The sequence below is a fragment of the Cheilinus undulatus genome, linkage group 23, assembly GCF_018320785.1.
Source record: "Cheilinus undulatus linkage group 23, ASM1832078v1, whole genome shotgun sequence".
Classification (NCBI taxonomy): Eukaryota; Metazoa; Chordata; class Actinopteri; order Labriformes; family Labridae; genus Cheilinus; species Cheilinus undulatus.
In genome coordinates, this window is record NC_054887.1 from 23,176,438 (window position 1) to 23,200,032 (window position 23,595).

At 39.0% G+C, this 23,595-nt stretch overlaps 1 protein-coding gene across 2 annotated transcripts in view; it reads right to left on the reverse strand.

Moving 5' to 3' along the window:
• LOC121505378 (voltage-dependent calcium channel subunit alpha-2/delta-1-like) overlaps nucleotides 1–23,595 on the reverse strand; it is a 167,712-nt gene that overhangs the window by 60,550 nt on the left and 83,567 nt on the right. For both annotated transcript variants that reach the window (XM_041780651.1, XM_041780650.1), the window contains exons 6-10: nucleotides 22,704–22,839; nucleotides 5,787–5,918; nucleotides 4,140–4,209; nucleotides 2,465–2,515; nucleotides 679–778 (exon numbers count right to left, since the gene is read on the reverse strand). In XM_041780651.1, the coding sequence (XP_041636585.1) occupies nucleotides 679–778; nucleotides 2,465–2,515; nucleotides 4,140–4,209; nucleotides 5,787–5,918; nucleotides 22,704–22,839 (489 nt within the window). The remainder of the gene's footprint in view (nucleotides 1–678; nucleotides 779–2,464; nucleotides 2,516–4,139; nucleotides 4,210–5,786; nucleotides 5,919–22,703; nucleotides 22,840–23,595) is intronic.

A 23,595-nucleotide genomic window follows, 5' to 3' on the forward strand; every position in this document is an offset into this window, starting at 1 on the left:
TATTGTGCTGTAATGCATGAATTCTCCTAAACTGAACCATGCTGTATACATTTAAACAATGATGGATGAATATTCCTGCGATCCCCCTGTCAGTAAAACCTTTCATGCCTGAAATTCATGAAGAATTTCAATTAAGCCAGAGCAGCTTTTTCATTTCCATAGCACTGATTCAAAGTGAGGATCATAAATACATAAAGTAGTCATTTATCTAACTTATCTTGTGTCATTCCAGGGTTTGCTGGAGCTGTCCTACATGTCCACTTTATTATGCACACATACATGAACTCAGCTCTTGCATCACTCCTACATACATGCCTGCATCAACACATGCAAACTTAAATATATACTCTAAGAGATATATATCAAATAAATGAGCACACAAGCATGCATCCATGCAAATATGAAGCCACAATAAAGATCCATCCATGTGCGGTACATTGAGTCATTCAAAAGGTCACTGCTGTGTTTAAACCAATGACTCAAACAGTAAAGAGTGACGCTTCTTTAACAGCCACAAATATGTCCACATTAACATTCAGAGCTGTGTACACGAGGAAATTCAGAATCAAAACATCTTTTAAGACAGGATTTTGCAGGAAATTAAATGCTCACAGAGTGTATTTAAGCATAAGTTGCTTTCAGTGAAATTAAAGAATAAAGTGTGTGAAAAATACTTACATAAACCACGTTGACGTAGTCGTCGTCAGAGAGGGTCTCCAGCATCTTGCTTACAGATATTCGTATGAGTTTGAGAGTTAGACCGGAAACGCTGCCACTCCTGCAGAATGGGATAAACATTTTCTTGTCAGCATAGCCTAATATCAAAGAAAAAAGGTCTCTTATGTAAGCTCCAAAGTTCAGCAGAGTTGAATAGATCAAGTTGTGTAAACTCACTCAACAAAAATAGTTGAATTTACTTAATTATTTTGAGTTTCTGTGACTTATTCTTAATTTGAGTAATTACAACCGATCATTTTTTGATCAATCTGAACTATTTTGTGGATTAAATGTTCCATTTAATATTTGCTTTTATGAACTGGACAGAATTGTGTGTTACAGGTCAGACCGAATGATATTCTTGACCTTTTCTTGAGGAAACTTTGTCAAACCGGACCTTGTAGAATTGTAATTGATGATCCCTAAGCCCCACCAGCTTTTTTCTGCAGTTAATAAAGCACACCTTTAGTTTTAAGCAACAAATACAATGTCATTTTAGCAGACGCTATTATCCAAAGCGACTTACATCTGACAGGTAGACAGGTGTTCCAGGAGTGAAGGACCTTGCCCCAGGGCCCAAGATGGATAGTGACCATGCACTGACTAGGAATCGAACCAACCGATCTCCCATACCAGAGTCAGCAATGTAACCCACCAAGCTATCCAGCCCCATACTCAAGGTAAGTAGTTTTTGTCACTGTACTCAAATTATTCGACAATCATCCTTTAATCTTAGAACTTTTCCAGAACTCCTTTGGGCATTAGACAATCCTTCACCATGAGTGAAGTTACTCACTCAGTTAGAGAAGACCTTTCAGTCTTTGTCACTTGAAGACACAAAAATTAGACTGGCATGAGTGTTCAAATTAAGATATGGGCAAATATTTAAGCAAAAATGACAACAGGTGAGAAAAGTAAGTTAACTGAACCGAAATTTCCAAGTAAAATCAGGTTGATGTAACTTAAAATGGTTAAGAACCTGCTAGTACTTTAATAACTATTGCCTGCAAAGAATGTTAATTATATATAGCTACTGCCCCTTTTCTTTTAATTCCTTATTTAGCTTTTGTTCATTTACGTTGTCCAATTCTACTGTATTTTTACCACCTTTCTCCTTTGTTGTGTTGCTGCAATGAGAAAATTTCCCCTCTGGGGATCAATAAAGTCTTATCTTATCTTAAGTAACACATACTATTTTTTCCATGAGTGTCACTAAAATGTCTTAGGTAATCAGTTTCCCCCTAATATTTTAAGTTCTATTAATTTATCAGGGTTTACAGCATACCAGATTTGGTTTACTGAAGATGATAAGTACACTTTTATGCTTAAGTCACGTTATTGGGTCAGTATATACTCCAAATACCCAAATATATGTGCAAAAATACTTAAGTACTGAGTAAATATTAAGTTATATAACCTGATCAAAAGCTGAAGCTGTAAATTCAGTCTTAATTTAGATAAAGTCAGCCCAGAACATCCTCTAAATCTAACTTTTTAAGGGCATAAATCACTGGAAGAAACAGCTGGACTGTAAACGAGAAAGTCCTCTTGATACTCCGGCCTCTTTTTTGACTGTTTGTTTGTCAGTGTCACACGAGCGCTGAGGCAGCTGTGAGCACAGCGCAGTCGCTCCCAGCGGGGTGCCGAAGCTAGTCAGCGAGTTAGCATCACGGCCGTCGGGCGCTCTAAATAAATAAATAAAACTCAGACTGTAGGCTAAGGGATGAATCAGAAGGTCGTCACTCACGCATCCACCAGGATCAGCATGTCCTTGGGTGACGCCGCCCCCTGAATGTACCTGGTGAGTAACGACACAAGCAGACACACATAGAGAGTTGTGGATATTGAGCACATGAACGGATGGAGTTGAAAGACAGACAGGCAACTGCAAGGCAAGAAGGATGCTTTTCATGAAACTGATTTCCAAGGAACATGACCAAAACCTGTAAGAGTATTTTTGTCTCATCGCCACATTCAGTAAAAAACATCACTTCACAATAATCTGAATTAAAGTCTACCAATTTTACCTCTTTTCACTCTACTTTCTCCTCTTCTTCATAAAAAACATCAGTCCTTCTTTGTAGAGTTGCAGAATTCAGTAACTGGAGGGCCTGTTGAGTCTAATTAAATTTTAATATGGTGGTCTAAAGGGCTCTCATGGTGACAGGCCAGATTTTAATCAGAATAATGAAGCTTTTGTATTGATCGCCTTTGATATGCAGAAGCTTGATCGTGGTTGTGCTCTGAAGTGTTCGGCTTTGATCAGAAACTCTCACTTAGTTATTTTTAACTGTATGTTTGTGTGCAAGTATAAATCTTAACAAGAGTCGTCTGTTTATGGAAAATGTGAATGAGGTCTTTTAAAGCAGTGGTCCTCAACTGGTCTCTGTTCAATAAGAACTGTCCTCGTTAATCAGTATTCCTGGCTACCATTACACCATGCAGACAAAAGAACACACAAGCAACTCAGAGAAAATCTTACTGAAAAGCTAAATCCATCATCAGGAAATGGAAGGAGTATGGCACATGTGTAAGTCTGCCTGGATCAGACCGTCCTCACAAACTGAGTGACCGTGCAAGAAGGAGACTAGTGAGAGAGGCCACCAAGACACCTATGACTACTCTGAAGGAGTTCCAAGCTTTAGCAGCTGAGATGGGAGAGACTCTGCTTACAGCTGTTGCTCGGGTTCTTCACTAGTCAAAGCTTTATGGGAGAGTGGCAAAGAAAAAGCCACTGTTGAAGAAAACTTGTTAAATCACAACTAGAGTTCGCCAAAAGATTATGTGGGGACTCCATGGTCAAGTGGAAGAAAATTCTTGGGTCTGATGAGACCAAAACAGCGCATTTTTGGCCATCAGCCAAGACGCTACGTTCGCTAATGTAAAGCACAGTGGTGGCAGCATCATGCTGAGGGGATGCTGCTTAGCAGCCTGGCTGAAAAGTCAAAGATCCAACAGGGTAAATACCTTTGTAGGCACTCTATATTAAAGCAACTTCAATTCTGGATTTTATGGTAAATTTTGGTTGTTCTCAAGAGATCTTAAAAAATTAACACATGGGGAAAAAACAGAATTGTTATCCCCAGATAATGAGATAAATCAGTCATCATCTTGTAAAAACAACCAAAAATGCACTTTTTATCACTGTAAACATACTGTAAATATGTACTACATGGATGTATGTCTGCTTAGGGCTTCCGTACATCATAGATTCTGCCACAGTTTTATTAGGGATACTTTTCTGACCTTCTAAAAACAACTCAGTAACCCACTTTTTTTCCCCCATGAGTTGAGAATCACTGTTTAAAATTAATGTTTATTATGACAAATACAAAAACTGATTCAAACAACAATAGGTCTGCTTTTGATAAAACTAAGAAAAACAGACTAATAGGGACAAAGAAAGAAAATGTCATACTCACCACGGACGCCTGCGCACATCATAGAGGTCAATCTTATCGTCTGAACTGTTTGCATTGATCCAAGGAGATGCTGACAGAAGAATCAAACACGTGCATATAAAAATTCAAATCAAGCTTGGGTTTACAGTACTTGAAAACAAAAGCAGAGACTAAATGTTGTTTATCACAGGATGAATATTCTATCTTTAAGCCCCTTTAGGGTATTTTCAGTTTGTGCTGATAATGGCATCCCCTGTGGATGAAATAACACTATCTCTTTAGTAGATTAATTAGCTGGTCTTGTCCTGCATGTAGGTAAGGTGTTCTTTTCTTTTACAAACATGCTAACCATGTCTTCTTTAGACAAACAAATGAGTAACTCCTTGTGAATATTTGAAACTTACAAAGCTGTTCATGCAGCAGGCTGTTAGCAGAAATCTCCAACAGGGCCTTTACCGTAAATGAAAAACTATTACACTTTAAAAAAGGTGTCAAATTAAGATCCTGCGGAAAGACTGTGTGCTAAGTGTGCTAAGATTCATGGGTAACTGAGTGCAACAAGGGAATCAGCAATGATTTAACTTCAGCCAATTTACTAATTAGCAAAAACAAAATCTAAGTACTTGATATTGCTAAATTGATGCTAACTATAAAGCAAAAGGCTTAGTTTGATCAATTAGCTAGACATCCATTGAGTCTGCTGTAGTCCCTGAATGGCAGATGATGATCTATTCCTAAAAAAAAAAAATTGAAATAGAGAGCCTTTCTACAGAAGGTCTAAGAGGCCATGCTTTTGTGTGTTTTATTTTTATTTTTTCTTGATAACAACTAAATTTGGGTTCTTTTTCCTTTTTTCTTTTTCAACCTATTCATGTCCAAATTTCTGTAGAAAAGCACAGATTTATCCTGTGGTAACAAATTTATTTTAAGTCATTTTCTCATCAGATCAAGAAATAATCTCATCATCACTGAAAACAACGGGTTTTAACCTAAAAAACATAAAAAGTCGAGATCTTTAGGAGAGATTTTGCATTACAATGTCTAAATTGTTGGCCAAATTGATAGTGTCTTTTAAGATATCTAAGCTGCCCCCCCATACGAACTAATGCATTCCCATACCCCCATACAACAACGAACAAGAAATTTGAATTTAAACTGGGTTGATCACAGAACAGTTTTCCATTTTGCCTCAGTCTATTTTTAGGAGCGTTGGCCCATAGAAGACAGCTGCATTTCTGGATCATGTTAACATAAGACACCTTCTTTGCATAATAAAGCTTTGCAATTTTACCTTAAGAATTGTTTTTTTGAAATTGTTTCATTGATGAAGCTCTGCCCATCCTTACTGTTAACTCTCTAAATCCTCTTTTTATACCCAGTCACGTTACTGATCTATGTTTGTAAACCCAATTAGTTGCAAAATGCTCCTCCAGCTGTTTTCCATCATCACCACTTACATTTCCAGCCTTTTCTTGCCCTGCCCCAACTTTTTAAAGATGTGTTTATGCCATCAAATTCAAAATGAGCTGGTATTTTAATGTGATTTTAATATGTCTCAGTTTCAACATCTGATATGTTGTTTTTATTTATATTTTACAAAGCATCCCGACTGTTTTGGAAATGGGGTTGCATACTGAATGGAGGCCCATGCTCTTCGGGGCAACCCACCTGGATAGTAGCGAGCCAGTCCGGTGGCAGAGCCAAACACCTGCCAGAGGAGCGAGGGGTCCTCCTCTTTGTTTTTGCGGAAAACATCTTCCAAGGCCTCCGTCCAATTGAGCTCATTCAGAATAATGTTGGCTGGAACACACAGGCAGAGAAAGATTGAATGAGTCATATTTGTGTAGAAGTAGAAAATCATAAAAAGCACACAAGCTCAAAATGACAAAATGTCAAGGCTTTCAGAGGAAGGAGAGGGAGGAGAGACTACACTTGAAAGTCTTACACAAACACGCACACAACCACACGCACATTTGCCAGTATTAGGCGACTGACATTGATGGCTGAGAAGAAGCCTCCTCACAGATATCCAATCTGACGTCAATCTGCTATCATGCGATATTTCCATTTTTTTCAACTTTCTCGCTCTGAAAACACACACACAAAACACACCAAAATCCACAGTGAGTGAGCAAAAGAGGGGAGATAGAGGGCAGAGAGGGGAGGCAAAAACAAAATGATTCAATTTGATATTTCGGGAACAAGACAAAATCCTCTTCCTGGTACTCGCGGGGGACAGACATACAGTAAACGTTCTGTTTACCTGTTTGTCTGCAGGAGCTCTCACTGGCTTAATGCTTCAACAATCTAGTTTGATTGAAAAAAAAAAAGCAAAGCTCTGCCAGGGAGAGTGGGCTGCATGTCAAAGTGATGCTGTGCATGACTCATACTTGCATGTGTGTCTTTTGTGAGAGCAAATGGATTAAAAAGCAACAAAGGACAGAATAAAGGGAGATATAAGGGCAAGACGAGGGACAGGAGGTGCAGGAGGCGGCTGAATTATACATCGAAGGCGACAAGAAGCTGTGCGTTTAAAGTGAATTAGGACGAGTTAGTGTGTGAAGCATCTGCACTTTTAACTCAGTTAGAGAATTAGACTGACAGCTCAGCAGGAAAAGATGCCAGAAAGAGAGGCATGGCAAAGGAAAAGAGGAGAAATTCAATTTAGCCCCTCTGCGCTCTTGAGTGATGCATCTGCTTTGGTAAAAAACAGAGACCTCATTAGTGTTTAGCCAGGCATTAGCTTCCATTTGAGTCACCCTGATATCAACTCATCGGAAAGATCCAAACTCATTACCATCCATGATCCGGGGAACTCTTCAAGCTAACAGGAAATAAGAACTAACTGGTTCCAGCAGTGCTTTTAAGCAGGTGCTAATGTTAGCATGCTGACATACCAAGGATGTTCAAGGAGATATAATGCTAAGTAAGTCACCTACCTAATTTTAGCATGAGTTAACCTGTGCTGGACATGGCTATTTAATGGGTGGGGGTGAAAAATAATATGGCACCAAAAAGTAGAAAGATTGAGAATCCATCACATCCTATGAAACACTGGAAGGTACCTAAATGTCTCCAATGGAAAAATAAATTCCCTGAGGAGACAAAGTGTTTTACAGAGCTGCGGTTTTCAAATGGTGTGGCAAGACACTAGGGGTGTAAGAAAATATCAATACACTAAAAGTGTGATATTTTATGATGCAATACTGTATCAATATTTCAAAATGCAGTATTGATATCGCTTGCTGGCAGCAGGCATTTGACTCTTCCCTCTTCTCCTCTCTTTAGACAACGAGATCACGGAGGCTACTGGTCTGAGTGAGCCAGTTGCTCGTCCCTACCTGGATATGCGCACTTATTTTGGCTTCCTAAACATTAAAGATGGTGCAAAATAAGACAAGAGTCAAGTTGTAAGCAAGATTTGCCACGCCAGAGTGAAACACTCAGATAACACGATGAATCTGTGAGTTAGACATCATATTGATAGCGTTACAGCTAACGGCTAACGTTAACAAACAAGCCTGTTGAAGCTTCCTCTGGTCTCTACTCGTACGACCATAATCACAGTCAACACTTAGTTTTATTTGTAAGGACCTGCGCTGTCTGAGTGTTGTTAAGAATGACGCCTTCTGTAATAGAATTTAAAAAAAACTTGGCTGTCACGCCATCCCCTTCCCACGACACAGTCCATCAGTCTTTAAAGGGGACATATTATGCAAAAATCATTTTTCCCGGCTTTTCTAACAAAAACATGTGCCCCTGGCCTGCCCACAACTGCCTCAAGGACCAGAAAAATCCAGTACCCCAGGGCTTCTCTGAGAAGTCAGAAATGAATCAAGCATAACATTCAACCACTAAAACTATTTCTTCTGTTCAGGAATGCAAGTAAATAACTATAATTTGACATATGAATCAAGAAAATTTGATGTGCTTTACTATTTTTTCAGTTTTTTTGTAAATCAGTACATTTGAAAATTTATGGATAACAATAATAATTATATTTTAGCATTAAAAATACCATTTGGGTTAAAGAGCTTCTACATATTGGTGTATTTACCATTGCAGAAACATAAAAAATGTTTTTGGTAATTACCAATGCTGTTAATTCAGGGCAGCTGTGGCATAAACCTTACTTTGGTTAGGGTTAGTGTGGTCTAATAAATTTGTTAAGCACTGTATATACTGTTTGTAAATATATATATATATAGCATCACCAGATTCTTGCCAATTCACAGCCCCACAAGACACAACAGATCACCCTGAGGCAAGTCTTGCTGTGTCATGGGAATTTGTACAATCATACTTTATTACTACAGTATGTTAAATTGTATCGTACCGTATCGTGTCATATCATATCGTAAAGAATCGTATCATATTGTGTTGTACCCAAGCATCAACTACTGGTCCTGACAGATGAAGCCAAAGCAGAAGTGCAAAAAACTGCAATACCGACAGTGTCCACTTGGGGCTGGCTGCAGAGACACTGGAAGTCCCGTACACAACACATGTTAAAAAGCTGTTTTTAACACTAGAAATAAACTAGTTTACAGCCTGGTTAAAAAAATGTAACGTGTTTCATTAGCTCATGTCTTTAAATCCTCTCACTGTACAGGGTTGAATTTTTTTGTACCACAATTGTTTTGATTATCTTTAGTAAAAACCTCACTGCGCACTGATTGGTGCATCTAATTTGATTGACAGATAGCTTGACAGGCAGATGCTGCCACCAGTTGTTGCAGCTTTATGGTCAAGTTTAAGATTTTATACGTCTTGAAAAAAATCTGTCAAATTTCTGCCATGAAAACCTTTCTCGTACTGGTCACAAATAATCACATAAGGACCAAACTACAGCTACGTTAAAAAAGAATCTCTTTTCGGAGAACGCCTGGATCAAGGCTTAAAAATATAGTTTCCTCTCTACCTCCCACTTCCTTCTCATTTTTCTGCTCATCGCTGTCTTATTGCTGTCATACTCCCCCTCCACCTCGCTACCACGTCTCTGTTTTTGTGCATTGGATAAAAAAGAGAGTTTAGGCTTGCTCTTAAATGTCTCCCTCTGGTATTGTAGGGGAAAGCGTGTCCCAATGATAAGTGGTGACAATTTGCTCAGGCCTGATCTCTCTCCTCCCTGAGGATGGCCCTTAATGGATTTGTCCTGCCGGTTCCCGTGACATCAGTAACAAGAAGTCTCAGGGTAACGAGGCCTCATACAGGAAGCATGGGTTTACCCTCTTTCCTCGAACCCCATGCTGCTATAACTGCGCCGTAAACTAACAAGGAAAGGGGTCATTTAGGATGTCTTCTGCCCACCAGCTGCCACAACAGGAAGTCAATGCAAGCGTGATTTGTGTGTTTGAAGCACGATGAGGAGGATGGACAGAGTAAATGACTGTGTGTCCTTCCTTCTTGTGTCTGTGTGTGTGCTTCTTTGTTTGAAATTGATAAAGCCATTACAGTCTCCCACAGGAATTCTGGACACAAACATACATCAAACAGCCCCAAATGGGCAGTTCAGGCACCACTGATGAGCCCTTAGCAGCTAAATCCAAGGAAGTGTCCTCTAATCTCCACCAAATACTGGAACGAATCACGGTTTCAGCGTAAACAGATCCATCTCTGTGGTGATGTCTGTAGCTTGCTCGAGGTCATGATGATGAGAGGAAGAAATGAGAGGTAACACCAGAGCAGCCTAAGCTCTGGTCATCTCTATTTGTCAGGAGCAGTGTCTTGGCCTGTGGAGACTTTATAGAGGCAGGTTTTTGTGACTATGTACTGATAAACACAATATGAATACAGCAGTGCATGAAATCACAATCTGAATTTCAGTTAAAGGGTTTCCGTCAACAGCTGAAAGAATTAATGATAAACAACAAAGCAATGTCCTTGAGTTCTTGAAGAGACAGTTTCACTTTGATGAGAATTGTTTGATACTGTAATGAGTAAACAGAGACAGAAAAGGTTGAAATTAAGTTGAAAAGAAGAGAACAAAGGACACGTATGCAAGTCTTTGAAGTGTCAAGCAATATGTTGTTTTACCATGAAATTTGATGCATACCGCCCTTTTTGGATCTAAAAAGTTTGCTGCTTCCTATTTACTAGTGTGTTTTTTACCCCCCATCTGTGAGTGCCTCAAGCAGCCATTTTGTTGGGCAAAGCCTGCCATACACTGCAACATAGCAACTTAGGAAATAAACAAGTGTTAACTCTCACAGTAGTAAGGACTAACTAGAGTTGGAGAGCAACTCTCTAAGCTAGCAAACCTGCTAACATCAGTTGAGCTTTTAACAAACCAGTTAGCAAGCTGACAGCAAACAGAGATATGAGGGCCCTACACAGACGGCTAACTAGTGAAGACTATAGCTCATAAGTTAGAGGCAAACATCTTAACGCTTTAGGAACATGTTATTTAATTTTTTAGGTTTACATAGTATTTTCCTTGTATATCTTGTTGCCCTCCTTCACAACAAGAGTTCAATGGCTAAAGCAACAAAAACAGATAAAAAACTGTGATAAACTAACCAGGCTAGCAAACATCCTAGCATTAGTTTAGCCTCCTACAAGGAGGCTAAAGTTAGTAAGCTAAGTTATTAAGCTGACTGCTTGAGATAATAAGGCCCTGCAAAGACATCTAGCTAATGAACACTAAAGCTTAGAAGTTTGTGGCAAACATGGAATCAGTTTAGTAACATTATTCAATTTTTGAGGTTTACAGTTTATTCTCTTTGATATTTTATTGCTCTATCTCTGTTAAAAAAATTGGTCAATGGCAACCACAAAAAAAAAAAAAACAACAACAACAACAATTACATTAAAACAGATAAAAGGTGTATAATAAATTATCCAAGCTACAAACTTGCTAACAGGACTTTAGCCTGTTAGCAAGCTGAACGCTGACAGAATTATGAGATATTGAGGCTCTATATAGAGGGCTAGCCAGTAAACACTTTAGCTTAGAAGTTAATGGCAAACATGTATAGCAACATGTTATCTATCTTTTAAGATTTGCAATTTATTCACCTTTGATATTTTGTAAACACAGCACTTTGTTATTTAGCACCTTTTTTATGCTATACAAATAAAGTATTTATTACTATTATTTTAATATAGTGCTGCTCTACTTCTGTTACAAAAAGTGGTCAATGGCTACACAGACAAAAATAGATCAAAATTGTTATAAACCAGCCAAGCTAGCAATGCTAGCAAACTTGCTAGCATGAGTTTAGCCTACTACAGGCCAGCTCACAAGCTGATAGCTAACAAGACCATAAGATATTAGGGCCTTATATAGAGGGCTAGCTAGTGAACACTTAAGCTTAAGAGTGAATTGCAAACATAGAAACACTTCAGTAACATGTCATTGTTGTTTTTTGGTTTACAGTTTCTTCATTTCTGTGGCTCTTCTTCTGTTTCAAAAAGTTTTTAATGCTCCTGCATGCCACTTAGTAAACTGATAGCTAACAGGATTATGATATATTAAGGCCCTACAATAGAGGGCTAGCTAGTGAACACTATAGCCTAGAAGTTAAAGGCAAACATGTATAGTAACATGTTATCTATTTTAAGATTTGCAATTTATTTTCCTTTGATATTTTGTCAACACAGCACTTTCTAAACCCTTGTTTTTAAAAGCGCTATACAAATAAAGGTATTAATATTAATTATTATCATTTTGTGGCTCTACTTCTGTTACAAAAAGTGGTCAATAGCTCCAGCAAAAGAAATACATAAAAATGTGTGATAATCTATCTAAGCTAGCAAACTTGCTAGCATGAGTTTAGCCTACTACAAGCCAGTTAGCAAGCGTAAAGCTAAAAGGACCTTACAGCAGGGTCCTATACGTAGGGCTAACTGCGAACCTTGTAGCTCACAAGTGAACATGCTAACATGTTAGCACTTAAAGTTAATTTTCTTGAAGGATTACCTGCTTTAAGTTATGACTACATCTCTTCTACCTTCCAGTTCTACCTCTGTTACTAGAAGCAACCTGTACTAACTGAAAAAAAAAGAAAAAGAAAAACAGTTGAAAGAAACTGTTCAAGCTTGCTAATGCCAGTTGAGCTAGCTTTATCAAGTTAGCATTCTTGTTGTCGAAAGGGACAAAGAGCAGTTGACAGCAAAGGCAACAAAGATGGATTAAAGGTGGGAAAAGAAGGCACATGTTACTCATAAACATCAGGTAGCAAAATTTTAAGCTAACAGGATAATGTGTTCACACTCATGTCCAATGAAGGTCCTCAAATTATTCCTTCATAGTTCAAATGTGGAATGAATAATGCAATGAAGTCTTCACGTTAACATAACACAGATGTAATCCTAATGGTCTGTGCAAAACGCTGTTTCACTTACCCTATTTTGATTATTAGTGTAAAAACGGGCACATTTTGAAGAGTCAAACACAAGCTGATTATAAATTCAGCGGAGATGTCCGATCATGCCAGCCTCATAAATCACACTATCCAAATATCACATGGTTAACAAGTGAAGACATGCGCGATAAAGAAAAAAAATGAATGATTCATGGGGCGAGAAGACATGGGAACTGAATATGTAAAAGAAGACAGCCTACTAAATATTCCCTGTGAGGCATGTAGATGCTCCCAAAAACAAATCAAACTGAATTCTGGCAGTGACTGACGAGGGTGACGGGCATGGGAGGAGGGGGAGGAAAGAAGGGGGCAGCTACGCGGAGCCATGCTGAGTGATGCCCTGTGGTGTTCCCTGTCAACAGCTCGCTGGTGGCGGAAACCGCCTGTGCATTTGAAAGTAATTACATGGGGGAGGCTTGAGTGGCGAGAACCTGCAATCATCGTATCAGAAGGGGCCCGCCGCTCCATGATACTTCACTACTGATAATGGCGTAAGCCTTCACACAGCACTGACGCTACTTTTTACCACATCTGTAAATCATAATTCTCTGAGTAAATTACTTCACATTAACTGTCAGCATACAGTGCCTATAAGAAGTATTCACCCCCTTGGATGATTTGCCCTTTATTGATTTTATAAATAAATCATGGTCAATATAATTCGGCTTTTTTGACAAAAAAAAAAAAAAAAAACCCTCTTTAATGTCAAAATGAAAACCTATTTCTACAAGTGAACAGCAATTAAATAAAAATATGTAAGATAAAATAAGTGACTGCATAAATATTCCCCTCCTTTATAGTGATGGACCTGACCACCAGCCAATTGGTGCTGGAAGTCTCATAATGAGTGAAATGGGGATCACATGAGTGCAGTGAATTTGTCTTAACTGATTGTAGCATAAAGACACATGCGTCTGGACAGTCCAGTCACTGGTTAATCAGTTTTCCTGGCTACCATTACACCATGAAGACAAAAGAACACTCCAAGCAACTAAGAGAAAAGGTTTTTGAAAAGTATATGTCAGGAGATGGATTAAAAAAAAATTATTTTCCAGGAATACATCCAATTACATCCCGGCTACATACATACTGAGTCTGTGTGGCAGTAGATCATGTTTCGTAAAGACTATCAGACACGTGATTATTTCTAATGCCACAGGAGTAAATAATGAGTAAACATAAAATGAGTCGTGTGAAAAATACCAATGGCTAAATGAGGATGTGAAGGCATAAAGAACACTCATACCAGCTGTAACCAGTGGGACTAAATGAGAGATATGGACACCAGCCAACACACATACATATAACAAACACATTTCTGCAGCATGAGTAAGGTGTCGAGGTCATGAAGGTGAGAAAAACCCTTATGGTAATTTTCACTGCCTTAAGATTAAGTGCAATTACTCACACAGCACAAACACACTCCCTGACTTTAATGACTGCTGAGTCTTTTTAAGCTTTACTGATGGTATACAGTTTATAGGATTTCACTGGCTACAATACTTCCAACCAAGTCATCTGATTGGGCAAGAGGCATTAAAAAAGTCACAGCCCTGTTTCATTTAGTTTTGGAACCACTGTACATGTAAATGGATGTCAGGTCTCCAACTTCGCCTGTTGTACGGAAGAGAAGCTAAGGAGGACTGACAAAAATTGCTTAATAAAGCCAGAATCTATGCAGTACAAATCTCCTGGTAGAGTCGAGTTTTCTGAACAAAAACAGACATATCTTTCCCCAATAACACAATAAAAGGAAAAAAATCCCGACAGCACAGTAAGGGCTGCATTTGCCAATAGTGCTCTCAATCTTTGCACTCCCTTTTAACAGCATCAAATAAATAAAACTATGCTGTCAGAAAAATAAATACTCATGCATAAATGAGCATAATGAGAGAGCTAACTTTAATGACAGGAACCACAGTTGAGAAATTATTACTGGGCATGTATTTTGATTATAAAGTTTCACCTATGCCCCATCTGTTAATTAAGAGGAGGCGGGGCATATGTGTGGAAAGTTACAATTTTCTGTGCCTTGTTCATTCGTACAAACATAACCTGTCCCAGGTTATGAACTATACTGCAGCCAGTCAGAAGGGAGAGATAAAAATGTATTGGCTTTACTTTTGGGTGAAGTTTTCATTTCCATATTTTATATTTTATGTGTGGAAATAATAAGTTGTTGCCTGTTTGCACTGACCTGACACGCCAGATAGACCTTATCATATATCTCTTGCATGCATATATTTTACTCTCTGGGAAACCTCCCGTATGAAGAGTTTGTGAAGGGCAGGACGTTTCAAAAAACTCTCGGAAGGTGATTGGAGGAACATTCTGTCTATTATATCTATAACGGGCCAGTCAGAGCGACAAGAACAAATTAGGTTCTATGCATGGGCAGCTCCTCTAGTAAAGTAATTTCGCCAGGCAAACTCTGAAAAATGTTTTCTTCGCCAAGAAAAGCTTACAGTGTGGTTCTCTGCTCTTGTTTAACAAAGAAATGTTGAACAATTCTGATAAATGAATGGTTTTCTACTGCTATTAGCTTCAGTGGTAGTAGCTGTTGTAAACACTGGCATACAACAGATCTCAACCTCCTGTAACAATCGCAATTCGCAAACCCGTGCCGGAGCATGTTGGGAAAAGAGCAAAAAACATCTTTTCCATCTTGAAAGCTTTTTGTGTGGCTCATGTGGTCAGATTCTGATAAAACTGCCGCTGTGGCTACATCTGAGCTAATCGCTCCCCTAGTGGCCGACTTATACAAAAACACCTCCCCTTCATCGTACTCATGCAGAAGTAGCTTGGCAAAAGAGCAAAAACACCTTTTCTGTCCAAAAAGAGCTTTCACTGCAGTTCTTTATTTTTTTATTTCATTGTTCATTTGGTCAAAAGCAATTAAAACAAGGTAGCATGAATCTCAATATGAGGGTGGAATAAGCTTTATGCTATAAAGGAGGAGGTTGGGGTGGAGGAGGTGAAGCTTTGCAGCAGCAGCAGCAGCAAGGTATATCAACATTAATGTCAGCAGGGATACGGAGAAGTACGTCATATTTAAATACATCGCTGTTTTGAGAGAAAGAGCTGTGATTGGCTGTGGGAGCTGGGAGGCGATAATTGGGATCAGCTGGCCGTTAGCTGATCACAACTGGGGACAGCATCACTCCCTTGTATTTGAAATTGCGTAATGAGTGGTATTGGTAATTTTGCTAGAACTTACGGATGGTTGAAACATGATCTTCTTTAGATCTTTTGTGTTTATGGAGGAGCTCTGAATGTGAATCCCAATCAGCTGATTAGAACATCCTGGGAAGATTCCAGCTTGTCACAAGAACAGAGGGCACAGATAAGGAGGGAAGGGGAGAGAGAGATGGAGATGAAGATATTTCAGAGTATTGCAGCCAGCTCCCAAAACAAAACAGGACGTGTATCAAGTGGCACAAGAGTGCAAAGTAGAGAAAAAAAAATCAATTTATACGCTGTGAGCTTTGCCACAGGGACCATGACTTCGACACAAACACGCTCGCATACATGGTGTCAAAGTATCTCAGCACGTCACAGTGTTTGTGTGTCTCGGGCTGACAGGTGCCACACAGGGTTGATGCAAACAGGCATCAGATGAGCCTCGGCTCTCCTGCCAAGGCCGCAACGCTCTCCTCTCATCGCATCCACGCCAATCTGCCTAATGAGCAAGAAGACACGAATACGCAGCCATGAGAACCAAACACAGGATGGTAGGTGCACGAAATGAGACGCACATGCCGACTCTCACACCCAAAGTGTTTCTGAGCCTCTCTCTCTTTTTCTTTCAGACACACTTTCAGACTAACTCTGATTCATCTCCAGTGAGCGTGCACTCACATAAACACGATAATGAATCCCAGTCTGACCACCCACACCGGATCAGCAGGGAGAATAGATTCTGATCAGCAGGACTAATGCGGGGGAGAAAGACTGTGGCACACTTGTCTCCACTATTAATATGCTTGATAAAGTGGAACGAGGGATAATGGGAAGATTGAGGAGAAGTTAAGGAAATAAAACAATGTGCATTTATGACAAATAAGAAGGAAGCAGAAGGACTAAAAAACAAATGGAAAACATAAAATAAAACAGGGATGGAGTAAGAGAGAGTTCACTGCGATCAAAAAAAAGATGGATGGCACAAATCTCCTTCAGCATCAATAAAAGCCACAAGGACGCCAGCATTGTCTAGACAAAGTCCCCTAATCAAGTTACAAGTCCTCCCTCCACACAACAAGATAAAACACCAGGGCGTGTCTGAGGATGTGTGGCCTCCTCTACACACGTACACACGACTTGGGTATCATTACCATGGCAACGCTGACAGTGCCAGCCAGCCAGAGTGGCATCAATGTGGGAGCCCATGCTCGAAGATTGATGATAGAGAGAGAGAGGGAGCACCAACATTAACAGCTATAATGCTAAGTAGTGTTCCACCGAGGTTCCCTCTGCTAACACCATGTAGAATACTGAATGTGATCAAACCGACAAGTTAGTAATAACTCAGCATTAAAGAGGGTAAACCTAAAGGAAAAGATGTATGACATTTTTCTTAAAGATTAGTGACATCTGATTTTGTGTTATTAAGCTAAAATTGAAAAGTAACACTGAAAAACACTGAATGGATTGCTAGGGTAAAATAAAATTAAAGTCAAGGTTTTCTAGCAGTAAAAATAAAGAGGCTTTAAAAGATATATTTGCCATTATTGGGTCAAGATGCTTAAATTAGGACTCCATTAGCTGTGGCAAGGTGGGTCTCTTCTAACAAGAACAAAGCAGAGAGTCAACCTCATAGCAAGGCAATGCATACTAATAAAGAATATGCCCCATGTGTCCAGCTCTAACTCGGTGGATAACTTCACCATGGTGCAAATGCGTCTCAATTCAAAAATGAGCAACAATCCACCAGAAACATGAGCAAAAGAACCCCAGCAGGGATCATTGTACAGCAGGGGAACCTGGCCCACACATTCCCCCATGAAATTGCATTGGGTAATTGTCTCTTTATAGAGTTGAACTAACACTGGTGGATCAACAACACCAAATAACTCCAACACTGAAGACCATCTCACTCAGACTGGAGTTAAAATTACACTTTGGGAGTTAACTCAGAAATGTTTTAACCCTGAGATATCAACATTCCAAGTAAATGCAGTTAATCTGGTTAAAACTTACTAAAGTACTGCTTTCAAAACTTGTACTTTGAAAAAGTATAAGTACCCAAAAAACTACTCAATTACAGTAATTTGAGTTAATGTTATTAGTTACTTTCCACCCCGGGAAATCGGCACGTTTTTGTTAAGTGTGCATACAAATCAAAATGTCGAACCACAGAAGCTCTTGGTAGGAAAAGAATTGTGTGCAAGCTGAGTGGCGAAGACTGTGGCTGTCCCTACAACTTTAAAATTTGAATACCAGCTTCTTTAATTTGTTACTGAGAAAAAATGTTTGTTTTTTCTACAGGTAAATATGCAAAAATGTAGAACTTGTGGTTGTCTGGAAAACTGTGTGCAAGCCAAGTCGCTGTTACCACTTTACACCAGGAGATGGCGGACATGAGTAACCTCAAACCCAGCAGCATTTTGTGTGTGTTTCTATTCAAAGTTTTGGAGTTTATAGACTTTGAAAGATGCATGCCCCGTTAAGGAGATGAGTCAGAGCGTAATAGAGAGAAAAACTGCAAATTGTAATGAGAATACTCACGATGCTGGGAGGAATAGAGGAATATTCACCCTCTGCCATGACTTTCAGTCGTCCGGTGAGATCATGGGTGAGACTGTCAGCGCGACTGTTGGCACCAGCAGGCGATGCTTCCGCCATGACAGTCCACACGTAGCGGAGCCAATACTTTGCCTCACCTCACCATGTTTCCACCCCACCGGAGAGGGAGTAATCGGCGAATTACATTTTGGGACTGATCTGGATCATTGTCTGGATTCAGGAATGTTTTTAAAGGATTCTTCACTATTGGGAGATAGGGCTAATAGCAGAGGTCTGCGCTCTCCGAGTGCTTTTCTAGTTCTAAGCTAGGTTTTGTAGCTAGCTTAGTTTTTTGACAGTCATTGTGATGTAACTATCCATCCTATCTCAACAACACAAAAAATTATGCTATTAGTTGCAACTGATGCAAACTGTTTACCCTGATTACAGTCTTTGATCCAAAGTAGGTTTGATAGTTAGCTGATAATGATAAATGCTAGCTGTTTGGCCTGTTTTCAGTCTCTGTTCTAAGTTAGGTTTTCTAGCTGGCTTTATTTTGTATCTACAGACATTTGAGATGCAACACTTTTATGTTCTCTTAATAAGAGAAGACACTGGTAAGCTGTTTTCTAATGTTTTCTAAGCTATGTTTTATACCTAGCTCAATTTTTACTCAACATAAACTGAGATATAATTATTTTTTAAATCTTTTCTTGACAAGAAAAGATGCTTCTAAGCAAAGTTTCTAATTTACAACAAGTGAACACTAGCTATCATCCCAATTTCCAGTCTTTGTTCTAAGCTAGGTTATGTAGCTAGTTTAGTTTTTCGACAGTCATTAAGATGTGCATCTTTGTCCAAGAATAGAGTGTAGAATGATGGACACTTTGCACCCTACATCACACCATATTGGTGATGTAGTGGATTAAACTGTTAGCATGCTAGCGTGCCAGCTAAAGTTAGAATCCGCTAGCTAGTTAGCATGTTATTAGCAACAGCAGCACACTTCAATCAAGAAAAAGGCATTTAAGGTAAAATAAGTTAATTTTCTTTCAGTGAAAAATGTTAACATAAATTACAAGCTACACAAATTCAACAGTGAGTGAAAATAGCAGTCAAATTTCCATCATTACCACCTCAAGTGTGTTTACAACTCAATGTTAAGAAGTAGAAGAGGCTGTTTAACCGTTGTCACTTCCTGTAAGTGCAAGATGGCAGCGCGTGATTTGGGATAATACTAACCCTCTGCTATTAAGGGCTCTGTACTGCATTCAAGTGTACTGTATTACAGTATATTAACCGAAGTATGCAACTGGGGACACACCCTACATTTTATGGATACATTTTGATTCAACAAACATCTGAGCTGCACAAAACTTTTCATCTTCTCTTGGCAAGGGAGGATACTGGTAATTGCAGACTTACTAAAAGGATTTCATTACTGTGTTTATTCTACTTTTCAAGAAATTTGTGACCTCTTTTCATAAAAAAATGAAATAAATCAGAGTCTAAGTAAAGAAATGACAGACAGAACAGGACAGAGGTCATATGTAGCTGCAGAAAACAAACAAAGACAGACAGATGAATCACATGAGAACCCCCCTCCCTCCTCCAACAACCCCTCACCCTCTTCCTGTGTCCTTTCATCCTTAGAACTACTGCTTGCAAAAATAACTGAGTACATTCGGCAATGACAAAAGCATCTGCACAGTCAGAGGCCTCAGAGCCTGCGTGTCACTCTGCACATTTATAGTATGTGGAGTGACTCGCTGTGTAAGGGCACTGAAGTCGTATGACTGAGTCCACAGCATTTAGCAAATGCAGAGTGATGATCATTAACCAAATTGAAATGGATTGCTAGATCAATGCAAGGAAGGCTTTTAGCTCATGCATGGCTATAAGGAAATTATTTAACTGTTTGGTTGAGTTTTACATTGGTGTGTTGGTAAATGTAGTGTTTTAAATGTTATATCATAATATTTTAGTCATAAAGTGTCACAATAAGCAGCCTCATATGCAATAATGCAGAGTAGCTTTATTCTTTAACCATTCGTCTGACATTTTGAGGCTTTACATTGATCTAGATTATGATGTGTTTCAATGATTACATGTCCATTCTAATTTTCTTTCATTTATTGCTATTGTAAGTCTTTTAATAACATCTCTAGGGAAGGACATGACCTCTCTAGAGTGTTTCTTTGTGTCTCAAAATGTGTCTGCTTCCTCATGTTTGCTGCTGTGTATGTCAGCCTGCCCTTGCATTAAACTCATTAGTGTCATAGCATAAGAGGCTAATAACCCTGAGGGTTTGGATGTATAAGCGTGTGTTGCCTCTGTGTTTCTTTACTCACATTGATTTGTCCTTTTGCCAGTGAATAGATAACAGCAATTTGTTAAACAAGCACAAGCTTCCAGGGAGGAGCTAAATGGGGTAATGTATGGGTGGGTCTCCTTACACTCGCACTGGAGAAGACCATTCTTGTCCGACATTCAGCCTCATACAAAGATAGTACAAAGAAAGCACCCCATGAGATCAGATCTAACCCCCGTGGAATTTATGTACTGTACGTATAGGGTAGTAGGTGGAACACAAAACAAGTACTTGTAGAAAGATAGGACAATCGTGCTTATGGCGAGTCAAATCTTAGAGTGATATTGGTCTCTAAAAGATTACAAATTTCATGTCTACCAAGTGTGTTTTAATTTAATGTTGTGTGAGCAGCCAGAAATGTTGGGGGTAAGTTTAAAAGTAACCTGACCTTAAGTGAGAAGATCCTAAACAAAATGATAGGACACTAAACAAAACAGAATGAAACAACATGAAAAGGTATGATACAATATGATATAATACAATTTGATATGACATGATATAATTAGAGTTGTTCCGATTCCGATACCAGTACCAGTACCAGAAATACGTCCGATACTGTTTAAAAAGCAGGTATTGGTAGTCGTGGCAAGCACACGAGTTTACCATGCTAAATATTAGCGCTATAAACCAGTAATCAATTCACAAAAGCATTTTAGTCCACGTGTGTTGTTAAGGGTATTTAAATATCAAGAAATATTCCCATACGGTACATTAAGAACAGATAAAAATAATGTGATTAATTTGCGATTAATCATGAAGTGGCTTCGAAATTTGTGAGATCACAATTACAAATTTTAATCTATTGACAGCCCCAGTTATGATATGATACGATAAAGCATGATATCATATGATACAATACGGCGATACAATACAATGCAACATAATATAATACGTTACAGTAGGATATGATATGATTTAATATGATATGAAATATTATGATACAATATAATACAATAGGATAAGAAATGATGTGCTACGATTAAATATGACATATGTATGATACACTTTATCATGGACTCCAAATCTCACCAATTAGCTGTATGTACGTTAGTGCTAACATATAAAATACCAGCAACCCACATGTATGTATACAATAATAATAAACCTTATTATACAACAGGTTTAAAAGTAGATTGTTTTCTAACTTTGCCTACCTTTAACATGTTTTAGCCATTCATATAAATTTGCGATTTCTTAGTTTGTGCCTAAGTTGTGCAAAACAAGATGTTTTATGAAGAAAAGTTGAAAAGAATGTTTTTTTTTAAAAATGGCCCCATATTTTTCCAACTTGCAGAGTTGGGTGTAGAAATCATCTTACAATAAAAAGACGCTTATCTGGCTAATCACAGCGCACGACTGAGTGGTTGTTAATACATTGAGCAGATGAAAATAATCATCATTTATATAACACACCCCTAAATAATTCCGGTTCAGCCGGCCTCACCCTCTGAGTTTATGGCAAGTAATGGAAAATCAAATATCTGTTGTTTTTTAAGCTTCAAAATTGGGATCAAAGGGATTAAGAAACACTGAGGGAGGGAGGAAATCACTGCTAGGTTAACAGAATTGTTTTGAACAAATATTTAACTTGTACAACAATGCAGATTTTTTTGCTTAAATCTCCCATCTCCCCGATCCGTGCGTGGAAATTACCTTACACACACCTTCCTGGCGTACACACGTTTGATAAATGAGGGCCAATGAGTGTGACTGTGCCCAAAACAGCTCCCAGTACAAAGCAACCACAAAACAAGCTGTCCTGGACGGATGCACTGACTTCCTGTGAAACTGTCCTGAGAGGTCAGCGAGGTTAGTAATGAATGTGAGGGAAAGGAGCAGCTGGTGACCAGGGCAAAGAGAGGGCTATAGTGTGCTGCCCATTGGGTTGTTGGCATCTGTGCTATATTTAGACTGGAATGGCCTGGCCTGGGGGTGGAACAGAATTTACTGCAGAGAGCGCTGGGAGGCTGAGCTCCTCATCATGGGAACGTACTGTAGATAGTGGACATAGTGATGACAGGAATAAAGAGAGACAGAGCAAGCAGGAGGTGCTGGTTGCCTTGTTTTACTATTTATAAAGAGGAAGGTGTTGATGTGTTTATTCTCAGCGTGTGTGTTTTAACTTACAGCCTTCGTATATATCCGTAGGGATGTGCACAGCAGTGGTGTTGTACGAGACGAGTCGTTTGAAGTCAGAATCCATCGTAAGATCTTCTGGAATATATGCATTCTTCCTTTGTTTGTCTTTGTCTGTTTCATACAGCTGCAAGAAAACAGGGAAAAAGCAAAACCAGGAGTTCAAAAACATCCTACAAACCTTAGTTTCCCTGCCTCTGCATGTTTGTATACCCTCTAAACGTGGTTTCTCATTAATTTGAATGACAAGGTGTCAGTGTTGATGATCACTTAAATGTCACCGCTGTCAGATAAAGCTACGGAAATTGAATCAAAAGTTGACGCATGAAACATAAACCCAGGCATCCAGAGAGAAGGAGAGAAAAGGGGGGAGAGGGTCTGTCAGTCAGATACAGAGTGACATTAGTGTGCTTTGGGTGCGTCGTTCTCTCCCAATGGGACATTGAAGGGGAATTAGAAGCTGATCCCTTTTTATAAGAGCAGACAGATGACGTTGAAGGCTGCGGGGGGAGAAGGGGAGACATCTAATGTCTCACGCAGAACTTATGTGCTTTTAAAATTCTGGCACAAATCATGCAATGGTGCAAAAAAAGTGCTATCTTAGCGAAGTATATGGGATTCATTTATAATGTAATGCACAGCGTAACAAGTGGCGAAGGTGTTTTCAAATCAAAGCAGTTTTTTTTACATGCAATGACTGAGTTAAAAAGCAAAAGAAAACCTGGTGTTTGCACAAGCAGTTTATTTTGACTAATTGTTAGAAAATCTTGCAATTAAGTGTGTTCAAAAGCAAAACAGTTGTCCAACATGTCAGCCTCCTACGTCCCAGCATCCTCATATGAGGACATTATAATTTGGGTTCCCTGCACCATTACTCTTAAGT